This window comes from Camelus ferus, chromosome 1 (genome assembly GCF_009834535.1).
Source record: "Camelus ferus isolate YT-003-E chromosome 1, BCGSAC_Cfer_1.0, whole genome shotgun sequence".
NCBI lineage: Eukaryota > Metazoa > Chordata > Mammalia > Artiodactyla > Camelidae > Camelus > Camelus ferus.
Genome location: NC_045696.1, coordinates 111,923,369 through 111,944,070, shown reverse-complemented (window position 1 = coordinate 111,944,070; position 20,702 = coordinate 111,923,369). Strand labels below are relative to the sequence as shown.

The window sequence follows — 20,702 nt, the reverse complement described above, 5'->3', positions numbered from 1 at the left end:
CCAAGCAGAGGGGACGGTCTTCCCCACCAGACGTGTCCTGGCCCCAAACCCCCAGCACTTCCCTGACAAGGGGCAGGATTTGACCGAAGTTCTCTTAGTGGCCCTGCTGGGAGCCGGGGGAGGGGGGCGTCTGTCCCTCCCCCAGGGCCCACCCTCCGCACGCGGTGGCGGGACCGGAAGGCGCGGACCCTTCGGTCAGTGTCGGCCTCCGGGCTGACTCCGAGGTGGAGCGTCTTGGAGACGACAGCCCGTCACACGTCTGGAAGGTGCTCTCAGCTCCCTCAGCCTGCCGGGCTGGTCACCTTTGTCCAGGCGGGATTACTTTCTCGCTGGGTCAAGTGTGGAGACTCGGCTGGCGGGAGGCCCTTCCCGGTCATCGGTGCAGAGCTAGGGTCCCGGGCGGACAGGAGCCGCGGAGCCCCTCACCGGCGGGGTGCTGACGGGGCCGCGGGGGGACCACGGGCAGCAGCAGGGCTGCAGACCAAGGGCGTGCCAGGCGGGGTTGGGAGGCTGCGGCACGAGACCCAGGCTGCTTTTCTAGAGCAGTCCCACCCAGGCTTCTTGGCTTAGCTGAGGTGTCACCTCTTGTCCGTGGATCTGCCCTGGGTTTCCTGCCGGCTGTGCCGTAGTGTCCCCTCTTCCACGCACTGGCGCCCTGCTCATTCCTCTCTTGCCCCGTGGATCGTAGTCCTCTGTGGACCCGTCGAATCAGAGACATCACAAGTCAGGGAGCCTGACTTGGGAGGAGTCAGATTCAGCCATGTCTTAATTGTGTGACCCTGGGTACATGGCTTAACCTTTCTGAGCCTAATCTGTAAGATGAGAATCCTGTTGGCCCCACCGAGTTATTGGGAAGGCGAATGGAGAGCATGTGAACACTCAGTATACACTGGACATTTAATAAATGGTAAATATTGGTCTTTCTTTTTGGTAGACTGTAAACTCTTAAAAAAAAAAAAAAGATAGAATCTTTTTCCTCTTTTTCTCCCCAGCACCTGGCACAGTGCCTGAGACATAAGTAGGTACTCAGTAAATGTTTATTTGAGTCAGATGAATTACTTTTAGTATAAACAGATACTTCTCAAAATTTCTTGCATCCTATTTATTATTCCCTAAATAGCTTTAGCCCGGGTTTTGACTTCTGTGGTCTTTTGAAGGAAGAGCTGGGGGGACATTCACATCCAAAGAGGGGTGAGCGGCTCTGGTGCTGCAGGAGCTCCCAGGAAATCTCCACGTGATCTCCTGCCCTGATCTCATGGAGGCTGTCAGGGCAGGCTCGCTCTGATGCCCCATCAGACGTGGTTGTCTTCTTCCAGATTCTCAGAATCTGCACCAGGTACACCCCAGAACAAGACACCATGACATTTTCGGATGGCCTGACCCTGAATCGAACCCAGATGCACAACGCCGGCTTCGGCCCTCTGACCGACCTCGTGTTCACCTTCGCCAGCCAGCTCCTGCCTCTGGAGATGGATGACACTGAGACGGGCCTTCTCAGCGCCATCTGCTTGATCTGTGGAGGTACCCAGCACCCAGAAAACCCTCACGAGATTTCCTGAAGAACAGCTTACATTTGTAATTTATGGGAAATTCCTCATCTCCAGTTTGGAGTTATTTTGCATGGAAAAAGACATGTGAACAAAGCCAGGCATGCATGCTTAGAGTTTGTTGCATTCTTCAATATTTTTTTATAAAATTAAAGGTATTCGGGGTCTTTCTGTTCTGCAATACCAAAATGTTATTTCTCCAGTTGCCACAGGTATTTTTTGTTAAGGTAGGATCAGATTGTTGTTAAATAAATTGCCTAGGGACATTTTAAGGAAGCACCAAGGAACTTGCCTGTGCTGTTTGCTAGTTTAGTGGCTGGGACTACAAGTCCTTGTGCTGGCCCCATACCAACCTTTGGAAGACTGGGATAAACAGGGCTTTCTTCTCTGTAGTGACCCCTGCTGGCTCAGGGGAGGCTGAATCGTAAGTGATTAAAGAGTAACCAGCTTTAATTAGGGGACTGATTCACCTTGCCTTTTTAACCATCCTGCTCAAGGTTTCTAATTCAGTTCAGTAGTGACACCTCCTGGTCATGAGAAGTAATTCTCTGCTGGGGACGAAAGCAACCAGCCATCAAAATGTGGTTTTGATCAACAAGGACAATCATTTTCAAGTATCATTGCCTGAAGCAGTTGCAGTGTCCTCAGATTTGTTTGTGTGATTGAATCATCAAATTAATAAAGTTATGACACAGCGGAAGCAGGAAGAGAGGAAATGGGCGGAAATTCTCTAGCCTGCAAAGTGCATAACTCTTTCTGTCCTGATACTGATTGCTTAATGCTTCATTCCTGGTATCTAGACCGCCAGGACCTTGAGGAACCAACAAAAGTCGATAAGCTACAAGAACCATTGCTGGAAGCACTAAAAATTTATATCAGAAAGAGACGACCCAGCAAGCCTCACATGTTTCCAAAGATCTTAATGAAAATCACGGATCTCCGCAGCATCAGTGCTAAAGGTACGTCCCTGTCCGCCGTGCTCGCCCGCCAGGTGAGCTCAGTCCCCACCACGTTGCACTGCTTTTTTCAAACCCCGTGTTTTAATTCAGGATGTTTGATAAGACTGCTTTTTTACTATTTTGGAATTCATTTCTCATTGAAATCAAAAGCAATGAAAATAGTACCTACCCTTAAAAAAAAGAAAAACTCAAATCTTACCCTACCCCAGTGATCTTAACAGATTATAGAGCTTTAAAATTCAGATGACTTAAGCGAATGATTAGAAAAACTGTGTCCAAGAGAACGTACAATATGGCAGGCTTCTCAGTTTCCTAGTTTTCCACACATTCCATTTCATTCCAGCTTTCCACACATGCTCTGGTTTGTGTAGACATGATTCCAGTTTTTCCTGAACAGCCAAACCTCAAGAACGATGAGCGGCGCTTAGGCTGTCACGGGTCACGCGGCCCTGTCCCTCAGCCTGGCCGCGGCGCCCCCGCGCGTAGGCAGGGGCACCTCTGCACGCCCCTAGGCAGAGACGCTCTCGCCTTCCGGAGAGGTGGAACTGTTTCTGCCTAGTGATTTCCAGGTTACAGGCACCTGGAGCAGTTACAGAAGCGCCTGGAGCCCTGTGACAGCTGCGTGTTGGAGCGGGGTTTCCCTACCAGAGAGAAAGCTCGGCAGCCGCCCCGGGCACCAGACCTGCTGCTTGTCACTCCCCTTCCCGCTGCGCGCACTCTGTCTCTGAAGACCCTGGTGAGCCAAGGAACAAACTCCATTTCAGAAAGTGCTTAGAAGCACCATAAACCTGCTTGACAGGGAGTTTCAATTCTTGAGCTCCTTCTTAGAGGTTTCTTAAGTGAGACACCGAGTTCATCCCTGGCGTGGAACTCAGTGTAGAAGAAACCAGTGCTTGACCACTGTAATTTTGACGTCTTTGATTTTAAAACAGTGAGGTCGTGAACGAACACTGCCGCTCCCTGTATCTGTAACCCGCGTCGTCCACTAGCACTCGGGGCACTCAAGCACCTGAAATGTGGTTAATGCAATTGAGACACTGGTTTCCTAATTGTATTTAACTTAATGGATTTAAGTTTGAACAGCCACACATAACTAGCGGCTGCCCTGTGGGGCAGTGCACTGCTCTGTCGCTGACCATCACCACACACTTATTACTCAAGTCACTTCCTCCGTTTGTGGGTCACTGGAACCCTCTCAGCGGGCTCATTTCCAAGATACACTGTTTTTGGTCTTTTATCAGGAACTTCTTTGTAAATTATGTCAAGTAAATATATACTGATACTGCTTTCTAACACCGACTGAGGCATAGAATGATCAAATGTAAGCATGTCATCACGTCGCTGCTGCTTTTTCTACAGATGAAGTGGAAACGTGTTCATGCTGTGCGATTAGGGTGGCCTCCGGGCGGCACTGGTAGCACCGTTCTCCCCCTTGTTAAAGGACACGAAAGTTGGCCCCAGTGTTCACCCTAACTCCTTATCTCTAGCAGATTTCTATTATCTCTTTTTAAAAGGTGCAGAACGTGTAATTACCTTGAAAATGGAAATCCCCGGATCGATGCCACCTCTCATTCAGGAAATGCTGGAGAATTCTGAAGGACATGAACCCTTGACCCCCAGTTCAAGTGGGAACACGGCAGAGCACAGTCCCAGCGTCTCACCCAGCTCGGTGGACAACAGCGGTGTCAGTCAGTCACCACTGGTGCAATAGGACACTCTCCCGCTACTTCAGACATTCCCCAGTACCTTCACATCGGGATTTAAAATGCAAGAAGAAACATTTTTACTGCTGCTTAGTTTTTGGACTGAAAATATATCGAAACTCAAGAAGGACCAAGAAGTTTTCATATGTATCAGTATATACCCCTCACTGTCTAACTTACCTAGAAATACAAACTTTTTAAATTCTAAAAATCAGCCATTTCATGCAACCCAAAACTAGTTACAAGCTTCTGTTTTCCTCTTTGAACACTCAAGATTGCATGGCAAAGACCCAGTCAAAATGATTTACCCCTGGTTAAGTTTCTGAAGACTCTGTACATACAGAAGTTGGCTCTGTTCTCTCTCTCCTGTATGTCTGGTGCTCTCCTGTCTTGCTTACTCCCCGTAACTGAGACGCCAAGGTTATGAAACCGATTACTGTACATGTCCATTAAGACAGGTTCAAAAAGATAACCGTCTTGCTTTCACAGAATAATCAAGACCTCGAGGTAAGGAGACGGGACTGTTGTACAGTGTGACAAGGTAAGGCTAAAGATGCTCTAATTTAGTTAGTGTAGAGGCTTGTCCTTGCTCTTTCTGATGCTCTCAGACTGCATCTTTTTATTTCTTGTTGCCCAGTAAAAGTACACAAATTCGCTGCACTAGCAGAAGAGAATTCTGTATCAGTGTAACTGCCAGTTCAGTTAATCAAATGTCATTTGTTCAATTAATGTCACTTTAAATTAAAAGTGGTTTATTACTTGTTTAATGACATAACTACACAATTTTTTTAAAAAAGATCCCTTTTTACAGTAATGATAGCCTCCAAGGCGGAAACACTTTCCAGTGTTAATAAGCTGTTGTTTACCTGTTCACAAGCCATTAGGGCAGTGTCACGGGCTCACCGACAGGCTGGGCCACCACCTGCACCATGGGGCTCGCGTAGCCTTGCAGATTCCTGCTTAATATCGGTTTGTTTTATTTTCCATTAAGTCCCAAAGACATGGGCAGAGACTCTGTGTCCTCTGGCCTTGTTCAATCACTATGAAACAGAATGGAAGCTGGGGTAGAGTGGTTAACAGATACCAGTGTCAGTTTCTTAGTTCTCATTTAAGCACTAGTGGGATTTTTTTTTTTTTTTTGATATATTAGCAAGTCTGTGATGTACTTTCACTGGCTGTTTGTACATTGAGATTGTTTAACAATGCTTTCTATGTTCATATACTGTTTACCTTTTTCCATGGAGTCTCCTGGCAAAGAATAAAATATATTTATTTTAAAGGTGTATGGGAGCTTTTACTACTGTCATCGTGAGTAAAGAGACAGAAAACACAGTTCCATTTTTAATGTTTAAATTTCATTTCAAAAAGCAGGTCTGTAGTCTGCAATCATGACAATTAAAATCTGTGCTAATGCACAACAGTCTATAACAGTTCTACAAGCCAATCGGACAGTACATGACAGTTCAATGAGTAAAAAAGAGCATAAAACTGTATGTGTAAGAACAAAATGTTAAAAGGCCTACCACAATAATAAAAAACCATCAATTACATTATCACATTAAAATAAGCCAGATGTACAAAAGTCTGAGACAGAAAAGACAAAAGGACAACACAAGTTATCTGTTGAAAAATGTTTCTGTGCTCTTTGGGCACTTAATTAAACATTGCAAAATCAACATCTTCTTCTTCGTCAGAGTCTGCAAAGTATTTTACTTCTTTCCTAGCCCGCCCGCTCCGTGGCAGAGAGGGTGGTTCAGAAGTGAAGTCTGATGGGAAGAGGTCCACATCTGAATCCTGATCAAAAGATGTTTTCTTCGGTTTCTAGACATTTTTTTAAAAAAGAGAGACTTAAAACCCCGAAGTTTTTTAAAAGGGTTAAAAAAAAAAAAAAGAAGACTAGTATTAAAAAGATGTATTCCTTATACTTATATTTATTTGGGAAATATTGCAAATAATGGTTCTCTTAAAATCAGAATTGTAATGCTAACTTAAGTGTGCGGCCAGTTACCACATCACTTCTATGAAGGGAAAAGTAGGATTAGGTATGGTTCGTCACCCTGGTGATCTCGCTGTACTTAGCCACATTACTTCATTCTTTCTGAACTTACATGTTACCCAGCAAACATGCACAATGCACAGATTAGTAAAAATTCAAGTTGTCTTATTGGTAAGTACCTATCAGGCCATGAGAGGAAAACAGGACTTGTGCACAGAACGCAGTGCACAATGTTTGTTAGTGTTTATAAAAATGCAGAGAAGAGCCACCAGGATGGACCAGAGTCACAGGAGACAACGGGATGGGAAAGGTCAATGCGGAGAGCACCGCACAGCTCAGCTCATCCCTGTTTGTTTTTAAGTTTTAATAGGACAGAGAGAGACGAGGGAGTCATTTGATGTTATTAATTTACCTAAAAGAGACTGTACTTCTGGTGAAGGGTCAGACTAATTGGGATAATTAGCCACAGTCAAATGAATTCAAGTTAAGAAAAATCAAATTAGTTCTGGTCATATAAATCCACATTAAAAAGAAATAGCCTTCATTGGTTCTGAAAATTCGTATTTCAGACAGGGAGCGTGCAGCTCGTGCTCACCGGCGGAAGGGGGACACTCTCAGGCTAGTTTGTGCCACACTGTCACCCGAGAGACAGTCCCGCTTATCTGCACTTTCCACCTGGGTGATATCTAACCGTATACAAGCCCCCGTGGGTAAGAGCTGCTCTGCTGAGCTCTGCTACAAGACATAGTTTACTGAACTCAGCCACTTACAGATATTATCTTAGAACTACATTAAAAAGATGGTCCTGATTACCTTGCTGGGTGGTTTGGAAGTTCTCCTGCCAGGGTTATAATCACCTTCATTTTCAGAGCCAGATGCTTTCCTTTTCTTTGCCCCTCGGCCTTTACCTTAAAATGATACAAAGGGTTTGTTATCTCAAGGTTAAGTGCAATATAGAAGATAAATACAGAACATTATCCTTCCCTTTTCTGGCGTGCCCAGTTAGTACTGCACTCCTGATCTCTTCCCCTGGTTGATGCAGAAACAATTCTGCAGCATTCTGTCAGGTCTGGGGTTGACATGACTAAAGAGTACTTCACAAATACACTTAAACTAGTCAGAAGGTCCTGGTGACAAATTTTAATAACCAAGCCCCTAATGTATGAAAGAAAACATTTGCATTTTGCACATACAGTCCTTGGCCTGAAAAGAAAATCTCTTAGAAGAGTATATTTTAAATTATACGTGATGAAAAAATTGGTTTCTAATCTGTCACAGGCCAATACTTACCAACTGCATTTTAACAACCATTTTAAGTAGCACAATCTTAAACCATGAGATAATCTGTCAAATCCATATTCCTTCCCAGACTAGATTCATGCAGCCTATTTTTTCATCTAACCTCTCATTCTCATCATTGGATGAGGTGGGGAGGGAAGGTGACCAAATGTTCTCGATCCTTTGATGATGCCAGTAAAAGAGAAAATGGAGCTAAACTGCAATTCTACATGTCTTAAAGTTCCTGAAGAGCTATGACTGACTAGGCTGCACACACAGCAGGACACGAGAGCCTAAGGGGTCTTGGGATGTCACATTTCATCAAATGAATCCATGGCGCTAGTGAATTCATAAAGGTTTCAAACTGTGGGTCCCTAACTACTGACCTCCCCAGCCACTGTGCCCCTTTTCTGCCCCCTCTTGTCCCTTGTTTCCATGTGGTTCTGTGTCTCCTTACCCTGCCCACCACTTCAGTAAACACACTGATGGTAGTATCTGTCAGTTGGATGAAAGACTGAGCAGCTACCCTTAGAGAAAATCATGTCTTACATATTTTTTAAGCATCTTTAAGGACTTTTTAAGATTCTGAAGGTAAAGAGGAGAGAGCAGGGAAAAGCACTGGTGCCAGCGCCCTTGTCGGGCCCTGGATTTCATTTCATTTCCTAGATGAGTTTGAAAAGCTCTAGCCTAAGAGTCCTCGCTCCAACCTAGCCCACCGAGGCCATGCTTTAGTGAGGAGCCCTCACCTGCCTTCTTAATAACCACTTCCACTAGGTCCATGCAGGGGACCTCCGATCTTCGGCACAGGCGTCACTTATCTGACCTCCTTGTAATTTCTCAATTTCCTGATTTGTAAAACAAAGTGACTGGACTAAACTGCTGTACTTCCTTTGGACTCTTAACTCACCACTGATTCTTAAACACATTGCTTACTGAGCAGTAAAGCAATTTAAAATACCCCTCTAAATTCACTGAGCAGAAGACACAGTGTTCTGCACCTGGAACATGCTGGAGAGTTACATGAAGACACCCCTCACCTCTCGGCGCCGCGGTCTTCTTTGGAATGCCAAACTCGGAGTCCGAATCAGAGTTCACAGTCTCTACCTTCTTCTGCTTGGGAGTTCTCTTGGGCTTAGGGGTTGTATCTAAAGACGGTTTTCCTATTAAGCAAATTTCCATTTCACAGATCAGCGTAATATACTTACCAACAGCACGAGCTGAAGTGAGCCGTATAACGAGGGGATTTCTTACTGCTGATGTGAAACTGAGAAGCCTTCAATAATACAATGATTTCTTTCCATTTAGTGCCAGTGTAAAGGGAAACAACAGCTCATAGATGACAAAATGCTTTTTACGTAATAATGCATAAATTTGCCTTTTGATAATGCAAGTGAGCTATTTTAAACAAGGGCCATTAACATGAATTAAGCAGTAACTTTCAGAAAGCAGCAGTAAAAATATAGGATAGCCATGACCCAAAGTAACATGTCTGACATACTAATTATAACCCAAGTACAACTACATGTTAGATTCTAACTTTTAAAAGGTTTTAGAGAAAAAAAAAATTTATGGAACCCTCAAACACCATGAATAGGAACTGATACACTTCCATTCAAAAGTTGAAATCCAGACTTGGCACTTTTATGTGAAAAGAAATAGGAAAATTCTAGGCAAGCAGATGATAGACCCAAAGACCTTTATTTTGATGAATTTTGTTTTTAAAGATCTTGCTTCATTTATAGTTTATGAAAATTGATAAAGCAGTCTTTTCTTGTGTGATTAGTAAAACCTAATTTAAAAAAAAAGAAGTATTGAATTAATCATATTTTTCTATTAAAAAAACCCACACTAATTCTCTGGAAATGTATTCCCAGTCCCAGCCCGAGGTGCTAGCGGCAAGCCCCTCATTAGAACAGCAGGAGGGGCCCACGGGCTCATGGCTGTGGTTTGTGGCTCTTCCCTCTGAGCCCCCCGACTAAATGTACCACAGGAGCCACATGGCAGCTCCAAGCAGTGTGGGCCTGACACAGCAGGGTGTTCAGGGATCACCTTTTTTCTTGGGAAGAGTTTCCAGGCTTGTAGTATTAGGTGGCACTTGCTGTGCTATTGAGCAAATGTAGGTCAGATATCTGAGTACTATGAGCTGCCTTTTTGCTGTAAACTACTGGAGAATTTTAGTAAGTTACAAAATTTATATAATTTGGAGTTAACATAAATGATCCCACAGAAGGCCATGATGCATCCTCTCCCTGAAATGGTATTTTGTGGGAACTGTATTTTTGGAGGAGGCTAGGGGAAGAGCTGAGAGCTTGCTGGGGTCCCTGAAATCATACCACACAGCTGTCACCCGTTCAGCTGACAAAAGGCTAGTCCAGCTACTGGCAGAAGAACCAAACAGGACAGGCGCTGTGGTGTGCCAGCCTTTTAGCCAGTGCTCACCTCTACTGCATTAGGTTAAACAGAGTCCACAGCTTGATGAAGGAAATAGGTTGATATGTTCAAGGAGTGATACGGCTCCTAAGTTTTCAGGATGGTTATAAGATGCTCATATCAAGATGATAAAAAAAAAGATGCATAAAAGGAAATTATAAGGCCTGTCTCAATTTCAGTTCCCTAGACAAAGACCCCACCTGATCCCAACACAAAGACTTGAGTTATGAGTATCTGTTTGGGGAGTGAAGGAAAGGGAGTCTAAGAGGGAGTCGATGAAGAGAGGGCAGCCAGTCATGGGTAGGTTCTCAAGCCATCACTCTGGAATCTTAACCACTCGAGGAGTGTCTGAGAGCTGGTATAAAACACCGATCCCAGAGGCAGCTAACCTGAGGGGCGAGAACCCCGAGCTATGTGTAGGCCGGCTTTCCTCAACCCCTGGTAAAGGTGGCAGGGGTGGGGAAACGGTGATATTCCAGCCCAGCAACAAAGACAAAGTCCTTAGGCAAAGAAACACATACAATGGCCAATGTGCACTGACCTAGGGCAAGGGGACGGGTGGGGCACCTAGTGTGTTCGCTAGAGAGGCTCCTGCAGCCAGCCAACGTCTCAGCACGGTCCTCGTGTGCTCAGAGAAGCAGGGACCTTTACTGTTGTCCCGCCACATCTAATATGTGTGTCTGCAACGGCGCTGTCTGCTGTGCCTTTTCAAGACCTTGAAAGGGCATTCCGTACTGTTTCTTCACTTGCTGGGTAAGTAGTGATTATCTTTTAAACACAAAGCACTAATACTGACTTCCTTCAAAACCACCAAGGTATGTACCTTAGTTCCAGTAACAGATTCATGAGTAAACTCAAATCAACTTATTCAAAAGCAATCTAAGGTTATGGAAAGAAAGAAGCTACATGACTCACAAAGATAAAGAGGACCCACTGAGCTGACCCATCTCCACAGGAGGAGTTAAGGCACAGCCTACACAGGTGACACAACCAGCCACCGGGACAAGCTTTCAATCTCCTGCACAACCCAGCAACTAGCGGAGAGCTTTACTAGGAAGCCACCTTCAGGTGTCAATGCATGGGATTAGTTCATAATCACAACAGCTTTAAAATGAGGTCTTACTGACAATAATTACCTCACACGGTTAGAAAACAAGAGGGATTTTCCTTACACACATTTATACTTTATAACTATTTTCTACTGAAGTCCTAGTGCAAATAGGTTCAAACTGCATTACGTTTCCTTTAACATCAACTGTCTCTATATGGTTTATGCAGTGCTTAACAAAATCAAGTATGCATACATACCCTTTTTAGCAGCTACTGTTTTACTTGGAACTTTTTCTGTTTGTTTCAGACCAAACGATGGTGAAAAAACAGAAGCAGAATCTTCTTCATTACTGTCAAATTTAGCTGAATCTAAAAATTACAAAGCTTTTTTTCAGTACAGAGATTCTATAAGGACCACTTAGTAGTTAAACTTTTGATTCTTTTTACTGATGACATCTCTTTAGCTACATAATAGATCACATAAGTTTCTATTTTGTGATCATATAATCCACAACATACAAACAGCTGAAATTAAAAAATGTTATATTTCAAAAGTGCATAGAATACATAAGAGTAATAAAAATTCTTAATAGTCCCAAATGCTAGTCATTTAAAACATAACCAATTCAAAACCACTGATGATTTATTTTAAAATGAGGTATTAAAACGTTCTCACTGATTACTTCACTGTCTACACATCCAATTTACCATTTGAAGAGTATCAGTAATTATGTTCATCAATGTTACATCATTAAAGATTAGTTTAAAAGGCATGCAGGCTTACCTTCAGTTTACTTTTACACTCAATTAATTAATCAATTCGTCCCTCCTTTCTTTCTCCCTCAAACCGAAACAGGGACTCTTAAAATGGCAACTTGGATGTAAGTGATAGTTTTATACAGCTGTTTTGACATTCATTCAAAAAGTGCAGATATGTACACATGTAAATATCTACACACATAGACCATGTACCACATCTAAGTCTGTCTACCTGCATGTATGTGTGTATTAAAAAAATGAAAACCAGTGACTCAATTAAATCTAACTAGATGGTTTTAACCTTAAAAATTCCACACACACAAATATAGGCAATAAAAAACTATACATACGGATTAAATCTACTTCTATGAAGATTTTAGTTTTCCAGGTACTAGGGTTCAGTAAAACAAATATGCATATTGTGCGCTCATAACTTTAAACAACCTGACATATACCCATTCACATTGCCATGAAAATTAAATTTGTCTTCCAGAATTTCTGTCTATATTTTTTTTCTCTCAAAACACTGCATTCACACCCACCCCCCCAACACACACATACGGGTTAGCACCTGCCTAGCCACCTAAACGCTTCCGTAATGCTGATTTGACCAATTAGTTAGGAATCACCTCAGGAAAACTAAATAAACCTTATTACATTGAAGAAAATGTAAAAAGAAGGTATGTTTTCTACACATAAAAACATCCACAGCAATAATACAATAAGTAACCATTAAAAAGACTAAATGAGCGTACCATCTTCTGACTTCTGAGAGTATGAAGGAAATGAGAAGAGACTCCCAAAATCCTGACTTTTCTTGTCGTGGGAAGACTTTCTATTAGAAAGAAAAAAAGTAAACACCACAATATAATTTAAATGTCTGGTTTAAATAAGACCCTTAATAAGATACATATAACACGTACCGCAGGATTATCATTACGGAACAAAATTTTAATTTTCTCATTTGTTTCTCTTCGTTAAAGACAGGGCAACTAAACTCCCTTCTCCCGTTTTCTCTTTCGTAAGCATAAGTGTGCATACATACACCCAGAGACAACAGACAAACCAATGATTAACACAAAAGCAAAGGTTTAAAGCTATTCAAACTATCACTAAATTTTATGGTTGATAAAACCATTCCAGAATTTAACATCAATAAATTACTGGCAAAAATCTAAGGAGAAGGTCAGAATCTCCATCAGATTAGGCAATAATCTGATTTCTGATACTAGACTGCATGTAGTAAGTTACTTCTTTATAAAAAGGTGGTCAAATACTTCCTTAAAAATTTGAAATAGTTCACAAACTTCACATCCTACATGTTACAGTGTTCACACTCACTGGAGGCAAGAAAAGTCAGTCAATACCAAAGCTAGGGAAGAAAATTAATCCTCCCAATTCTAAAGATTTAATAACTTTTCTCAGAACCAGAAGTTGTCAAACTACGTCCCATATGCCTGCTGCCTAATTTTGTAAATAAAACCCTACCGGAACACAGCCACACCTGCTCCCTTACACGTTATTTACGGATGCTCTCTTGCTACAGCAGCAGCACTGAGTAGTTGCAACAGAGACCATATGGCCTCAAAGCCTAAAATATTGACTATCAAGCCCTTTAAGGAAAAAATTTGCCAGTGCAGGCTCTGAACTATAGCGACAGTTATGTAAACAGCTGCAACGTTAACGAGATTTATTCCGTCACGAGGAGGGCCTTACCCAGAAGAAGAACGATTTCTTAGAGCTTACTGTAAGGTTTCTGACAGACGCCTGGACAACCACCTGCACCACAGAACTGAACAGCAGTTGCTTCGTTACTTACTCCGGAGTAGCTTTCGATTTGCCTGGTGAAAATGTATATTCATCTTTATCAAGGCCATCTGAAGGAACAAATTCATCTTCTCCATCATTTGCTATGGGAGATGCTTTAACTTTCAATTCCTCTAAATCATTATTGTCATCATCATCATCAGCATCATCGTCCTCTTCTTCTGAGAAATCAAACGTGTACTTAGGCCTTTCAGCTAGGAGAGAAAGAAAATGAACGTTAAACTCACACCCAGCTTAATCAACATGATACGCTATTCCAAATAATTTATTTGAAAAATATTCCAGCTGTCTCTAAAAATGTACAAGGAAAAAAGGAAGACAAGCATTTAGAGAATAAAAGTCAACAGCTTTGGCCTCAGTTATTCTGACGGTGCTGACATCTATCTTACACGTCCCCGGAGACAGCGGGGCAATACTGCACGTGCTAGGAGAGCGTAAGCTGATGACATTACCAGGGTGTTGCCTGGATACTTAAATATCTCTCAAAAACGGTGACAAAAAGTAGTCCTTATGACCACTGTAAAAGTGGCTGCTAATATAGGGTTTCCCATTTCTCTAAATACAGTAGACAAACTTTACAGGTCTTTAGAAAGTGCTACATTTTCTCTTAACCTTTTGCATAAAAACTTCTATCTTCTCTTCACAGCAGTTTTATTATGATATAACAGAAAGTCATTTTTCAGATAAATAAGTAAAAATAGAGATAAGACTTCAATATTTAGCAAAACAATAATTTAATATAATGCATAAAATATACCAACATGGAGCAAGGCACACTGGTACAATGCAAATAAGTTTTACTATAATTTCTGGCATACACTATGAATAAAATTTTAAAGTCACTTGCGTGCTATACAACTGTATACTTCATTTTAGATGTATGGAAAAAGCCTAAACACAATTTTGAAGCATTTAATTTAATAAATCAATTTTCTTGTAAGTTGTTACTTGTGTTAAAAATTCACCTACATAATTATCTATGAAATTAGGAACAGAAATTCAATCACTTAAGGCCTGATTTAAGGCTTGAGATATCATTTTAAAAGTGTCTCCCAGAGATGGAACAATCATAATGTTTTATCATTCATTTTATGTAAATTAGGACTTAACAAAATTTGAGAAGAATCTATAAAATAGGACACTCATCAGTTTTTAATTATTTGAAGACTTCAAATTAATGAATATTCAGAAAGCATCAAATCACATGCTTAATAGCAATATATATTAACAAAATGAGATTCTGCTGCCTAACTCCAGCACTGTAATTACCTAAATTACGCTGTGTGCATACGGAACCAGACTCCTAAAATAGGGGGAAATTTTTTATGGTACAAGGGGTAGAAAACAAAACAAAAAGAAAACTATAAAGCACTTCTAGGAGTCCTACTACACCAACGTACATTTTTTTTTAACTAAATATCTCCAAACTACAGAGGGAATATAACCCAAACTTTATAATAAAAATCAATAAGAAAACATGATTTATTTTAGAGAAATTTGTTTTATGTCCAACTTTGCTAGAAAAGATCATTCTGTAAAGCAGGTTTTTATCTTTGTGAACTGTAACTTCTAATGGTTTAGTACTTCAGTAATGTTGATAATACTAATAATACCACTTATATGAGTAATAACAGCTTTGCCAAAGAATAATATATGATAAAATAAATAAATAATGTATCACAATACCAGCTGCTCTCCTAAGCAGAGAATCTCGTGGAATAACCACAGGTTCTGTTTCTTCCAAGTCACTTTCTGACTTGGATTCGTCATCTGACCAGGGATTCCGTTTCTTCACTTTCTTCGCACTGGGTTTCCCAGAAGATGTGGGTGTTTTTCTCACCCTGGTACCTAAAATTAAAAGAACAACAATAAGACATGTACCAATGCCTATCCAAATGTCATTAGTAAAAATAAAACTATTATAATGAAAAGTTCATCATAAAATGACAAATTGCTTGTGACAACTGAAAACATTACTTCAACTACTAGGAAAAAAAGCACAATCGAAAGAATCTAGTAACACCCTGTACATATAGAATTTCTCGCAAAAAATACTTTGTAACAGTTCCTCACCAGGCTCCTTTTTCTCCCTTTTGGGTTTGGGGCCTTTATTTATAGGCGCTGACGGGATCAGCACCTCTTCTCCTGTGCCTTCTACCGGTGTTCCACCGAATTCTTCATCAAATTCCACTTTCACTGTTGTGGTATCAAGATCGCCCTACACATTAAAAAGAAAACCAAACCATGAGTAAAAATAAAAGTTAAATTAACACCGTGTATTTTAGAGATACATTTATAGCCAACAGATCACTTTTTCAGCTCAGATGAGCAAAAAAAAAAAAACAATAAAATGTGATTCTGTTGAGGTCCTAAGAGATGACTTTGATCAGACCATGTTTTACTTTATCTCATTTATCTGTAGCAAATGACACTGCTCAGCACTCTAATCTTCCGGTACACTCTATGAGATGACAGCTTCTTAAAACCGACTATGAAAAATAAGAAGGCAGCTTTTGCTTATCAAAGCGACTTTCAGACTCATAGCTAAGGTACACCAAGAGGTACCTGAAAAAATATATATCTATAGCTCAGGCCTCTATATACGAGACAAAAGTCTTCAGATTATTGAAGGAAAATACGCAACCCATGCCATGTACTGCTAGGCATTATCAGACAAAGTCCCCTGACCCTGAGACTATTTAAAGAGAAAGAGAGAAAGACATAAGGGCAAGTCATCACAACACAAATAACAAATACAGAGGGAGGAGGAACAGCAACCCACGAGAAGTGAGCAATCCTGCACAAGGCAGGGTCAGGGAAGACACCACGGAGAAGGAGCCTTTCTGACTGGGCTTGGAAGAACCATGTACGTTCACCAGGTGAGGAAAAGGAAGGAGGGAAGAGCACCCCAAGCAAAAGATAATTACTCACACACACTGCTAGGATTCAAGGAAAGATGAGAGGAAAGAGAAGCCAGATGGGAACACAGGAGAGGAACGTAGGTGCTAAATCACTGTATATACTAGGAGTCACTGTGTAATGAGCAGGCTTTTTGTTTTTTGTGGAACATCATTCTGGTGGTAAGAGACCAGACTGAGAGGAATGAAGTGAAGAAAGGTAGAAGTCGTGATCAGATGGCTAGACGTGGGAAAACAGGCTACAAGGATCACCTTAAATTACCTCAGAGAAAACATACTGAATTCCAAGACAGTGTCAACGAGGACCAAGATAAGAGGGTAGATTTTGGAGCCATTTCATAGGCAATCAATAGAAAATAGTTGCTGATTAAAGGAGAAAACTCCCAGGTGTTTGGCCCTATGTTAGTGATGGCTGACAGTTCCAGTAACTGAGACAAGGCACAGAGGTGGAAGGGCAGGTTTCTAAACCAGGATAATGGTCATTTCAGGCATGCTGCATTGAGGGGTTTGGGGCATTCTGACAGCTGTATTAGCCTGGCACTCCTAAAAACATCATAGCTTAGGGACACCGACTTAAAGAGTCATCACTGTAAGTGAAAATTAGCCCTGGGCATAAATGAGGTCACTCAGAGGGACCATGTAAGGTGAGGAGAAATGTGCTGAGAACTGATGCTAACCCCGTCAGAAAATAAGAATAGCCATTTTCCTACGGAGGAAGCCAGCTCTATGTGTAAGTGAACCTGTGAGCAGTGGGAAGCCAGGTAAGGGGGAAGCAGTGCAGGCATCAGTTTATCAGAGCTATAGAAGAGTGACCTGTCTGGTACCGCAAAGCCCCAGCGCTTCAAATGTTAGCTCTGTACAGAGAACTCCCCAGTCTCACCCCAGCTCTGAGGCTCATTTCCCAAGCTCTAATTTAAGTACACAGTAAAATTAAAATACATACATACATCACTATGGAGGTCGACCCTACCAACGAGCTGAAGCAAAAGACACGTCATACCTTTTTCCTCTTCAGCAACTTTTTACTGGCATCTGCCTTCATAGCAGTAATTTCAGGAACCACTCTTCTCCCATAAGGTGAGGGCATCGTCTCTTCCAGTTGAAGCTTCTTCACCTTAGGCTTGCCAACTTTACCTTTTATTGCTTTTCCAGCCATTCCAGCTAGAACGTCTTCTCGTTCTTGTGCTTCCACTCTCTGACGCGTAATCATAAAGGATGGGGAAGAGGATGATGCATGACAACTCATTAGAAAAGACAATCACTCCTGCCTAAGACATTAAAACTACTATTATTTATTCACTAAAGAACAAGCTTCCCTTCCAGGCGATCTAATTCAAGCAAAAACCAAAAAATTCTAAGTCAGAAGACCTGGTTTGTAGTCCCAAATCCAACTAACTTCTCGTCTGTAATACAAGGGGGTAGTAACTAAATGACCTACATGGTCCCCTCCAATTCTAGGATCCTACGATGTATTATGGAATCAAGACTTCTGATGACCTGGTATCAGAATCGCAGCAAATCATACAAAAAGGCATTTCTGTTAACAAATATAAAGATATTCTTTACTCTTGCTTTAGCTTACTTCATCTTTAATGGATATTAATTTTTAACTGTAAAAGTCAGCAGGAAAAAAAGGGTCTCAAATGTTTTAAAATGTAATTCATAATTATATAAGAAAAGTATAAATCAAGGCAAACTTATATTGCGGTATTAAGGGAAACTAAAATGATAGCACTAAAAAATGCCAGAAATTCTGTTAGGCAACTAATATACCACACTCATTCCTAAGAGTTTTAATTCTGACTAGGCCATGAAAATAAAACTAGAGCACGTGGGCAATAGATCAACGAAGCAACTAAAAAGCAAGATATATAAGTAATGTCATACGAGTAATAATAAATAGTAATTTATCATATGCTATGCAAAATCAGATGATCATACTGCTACCATGAATTTAATTCTAAGAATTTAAGTGGATTAACTGCTTAAAAACAAATTGGGCAATTTTAGAAAAAGTTTATATTTTATATCTTCCTCTATATTTCTTCTTTTCTCTTTTAAATTGGAGTTCTACCTGGAGAAAACTAAGTTATAACAAAGAAATATTAAAATTTCTCTGTTAAAAGCCTAAAGAGACTATCATTCTACTTTTTAAAAATCAAAGTACCTAAAAAATACAATAAAATAAAAGTACCTATATTCAATCATATATACATTGCTCTTATCTCTTTGAGGGAAAACATTAAATTGAATCAATAAGCTAATTTGAAGTCAGTCAAGAAATTTTAACTAATAGTAAGTAGTAGAATTTAATTCATTCTAAATTTCAACTCTATAGCTCTCACTCATCTACACCAGACATAACTTTTCTTTATGACTTCATATAGCTAAAAGCTTAATCGTAATGCAGCTTACAAAAACATTAACCTTCATAGAGTTAAAAGAAACTCTGGGATAATTAAATTTTAAAAATGTTCATTCTTGTGTCATAAGCATTACTTTTCCAAATATACTTTAATGGAGACTTAACCTACCTCCAGTTCTTCAACAAAAGCTGCTAAATCTTCTTTCCAAAGATCTGAAGGAGATTTTCTTTTAAGATCACTGACCTCTCTCCCCTATAATAAAAAAAAGCAGTATGATTTAGACGTTCAATAATTTTTAAACATATACATAAAGGGTAAATCAAAGTATTTATTTTTGGAAAAGAAAAAGATATGGATAATACTGAAACAGTTTCAAATTATTTAACCCACAAAAGTTCATACTTTTGCATCTCTCTGTTTAATCAGTTCTTCAACTTTTTCTTTAGTAAGAGACCATAGAGACATATTTAAAATATAATTAAAATCAGGGCCTGAAGGAGTTCCTGAATCAGAGGAACTATCATCATGCTGGTTTTGTGTTTCTTCCTCTTCTGCTGCCTGTAAAAAATAATAAACTTTATATTAAAGTCCTGTATAATATCAAATCAATGTTGAATTTTATTGAATACTGAGTTTCAAATTCCATACATACTACACTCTTAATGCTACATCTTCAGGGTGGTGGACTTATTTTAGATTATCTGTAAGATTACCTATGAGTATATATCTCCTATAAAAAGTTTAAATTTTCTAAACATACACAATAAAGTCATCAAAAGGAATGGTATATTCAGTCCCTATTTATCCAGGAATCTGATGAAAAATTAACTGCTTGAGAAGACACTACATCTTAAAATTAATAGAGCAGAACTAATGTTTTATCATTGCATTTTGTCCGATTTTTATATGGTGAGTGAATGAGCAATCTGAAACCTAAAATAAATATCACTTATGAAGAACGTTTCATGGTTACAATAAATATGCTAAGGTAGTCACTCACTAAGGATGAGTTCTTAATAAAAATTCTCTCCAGCAAGAATATTCAGGTCAGGACTAAGAAAAAAGTTCACTTAAGAATTTAAGAGCTGGTGAGTTAGAGTAAGAATTGTTAAGAACTATTCTAAAATTGTGTTCATAAGATCTTTTTTTCATAGAAACAGTTTCAATAAAAAACTTATGCTAATATTAAATTTTAAAATCCAATGAATTTAATAGAAGTTATTATAGGTGACATCACCTTTAAAATTTTTTAAGTAACAACAGCTGTTAAATAAAATTGCATCTCAATTGTTAAGGCACTCTGATAATTAAAAGTGACTGAGTTGGGGGGAGGGTATAGCTCAGTGGTAGAGTGAGTGCTTAGCATGTACAAGGTTCCAGGTTCAATCCCCAGTACCTCCATTAAAAAAAAAAAATTAAAAAATAAAAATGACTGAGTTAACCTGATACTCCATAAAACAAAAAGTTCACTTCTAGTAACCAAAAAAGAAAAAAAAAAAAAACCTTTACAATTTAATTAAAAATTTTCAGTAAAATAATGTATATATACAAAGTAAAGTTTAAGTGTACTTTAGAAGGGATAAAAATAAAAATTGCAAAGCAAGATACTTCATTACATAAACAAAAGTATAAACTCAATTAAGTAACATTAGCCAAATAAGGACTGCTGGTGTTGAGTTGATAGATTAATAAGGACCTAGATAATTTATGACAAATTAATTCACTCTATAGTTTTTGAAATTTCTTCATGAAATAGTGTGTTGCTATGGAATATTAAGGTTGTTACACCACTATTTAAAATATCATTAGAGTGTCATAAAATCCTGTTTAGACCCACACTTCAGAAGTCTGTTTGCTCTAGGTTTTGAA

At 39.9% G+C, this 20,702-nt stretch overlaps 2 protein-coding genes across 7 annotated transcripts in view; one reads left to right on the top strand and one right to left on the bottom strand.

The window, feature by feature from the left end:
* Window positions 1–5,492, top strand: part of RARB (retinoic acid receptor beta) — a 374,673-nt gene extending 369,181 nt beyond the window's left edge. For all 5 annotated transcript variants that reach the window (XM_006176296.3, XM_014552023.2, XM_006176298.3 and 2 more), the window contains exons 6-8: window positions 1,317–1,521; window positions 2,348–2,506; window positions 4,021–5,492. In XM_006176296.3, coding sequence (XP_006176358.1) covers window positions 1,317–1,521; window positions 2,348–2,506; window positions 4,021–4,217 — 561 coding nt within the window. In that variant the 3' untranslated portion in view covers window positions 4,218–5,492. The remainder of the gene's footprint in view (window positions 1–1,316; window positions 1,522–2,347; window positions 2,507–4,020) is intronic.
* A 45-nt stretch (window positions 5,493–5,537) lies between these two features.
* The window catches only part of TOP2B (DNA topoisomerase II beta), a 57,838-nt gene continuing 42,673 nt past the window's right edge, over window positions 5,538–20,702 (bottom strand). For both annotated transcript variants that reach the window (XM_032488420.1, XM_032488430.1), the window contains exons 26-36: window positions 19,236–19,391; window positions 19,002–19,085; window positions 17,468–17,662; window positions 15,623–15,767; window positions 15,236–15,397; window positions 13,542–13,743; window positions 12,478–12,557; window positions 11,222–11,332; window positions 8,521–8,643; window positions 7,019–7,113; window positions 5,538–6,030 (exon numbers count right to left, since the gene is read on the bottom strand). In XM_032488420.1, coding sequence (XP_032344311.1) covers window positions 5,863–6,030; window positions 7,019–7,113; window positions 8,521–8,643; window positions 11,222–11,332; window positions 12,478–12,557; window positions 13,542–13,743; window positions 15,236–15,397; window positions 15,623–15,767; window positions 17,468–17,662; window positions 19,002–19,085; window positions 19,236–19,391 — 1,521 coding nt within the window. In that variant the 3' untranslated portion in view covers window positions 5,538–5,862. The remainder of the gene's footprint in view (window positions 6,031–7,018; window positions 7,114–8,520; window positions 8,644–11,221; window positions 11,333–12,477; window positions 12,558–13,541; window positions 13,744–15,235; window positions 15,398–15,622; window positions 15,768–17,467; window positions 17,663–19,001; window positions 19,086–19,235; window positions 19,392–20,702) is intronic.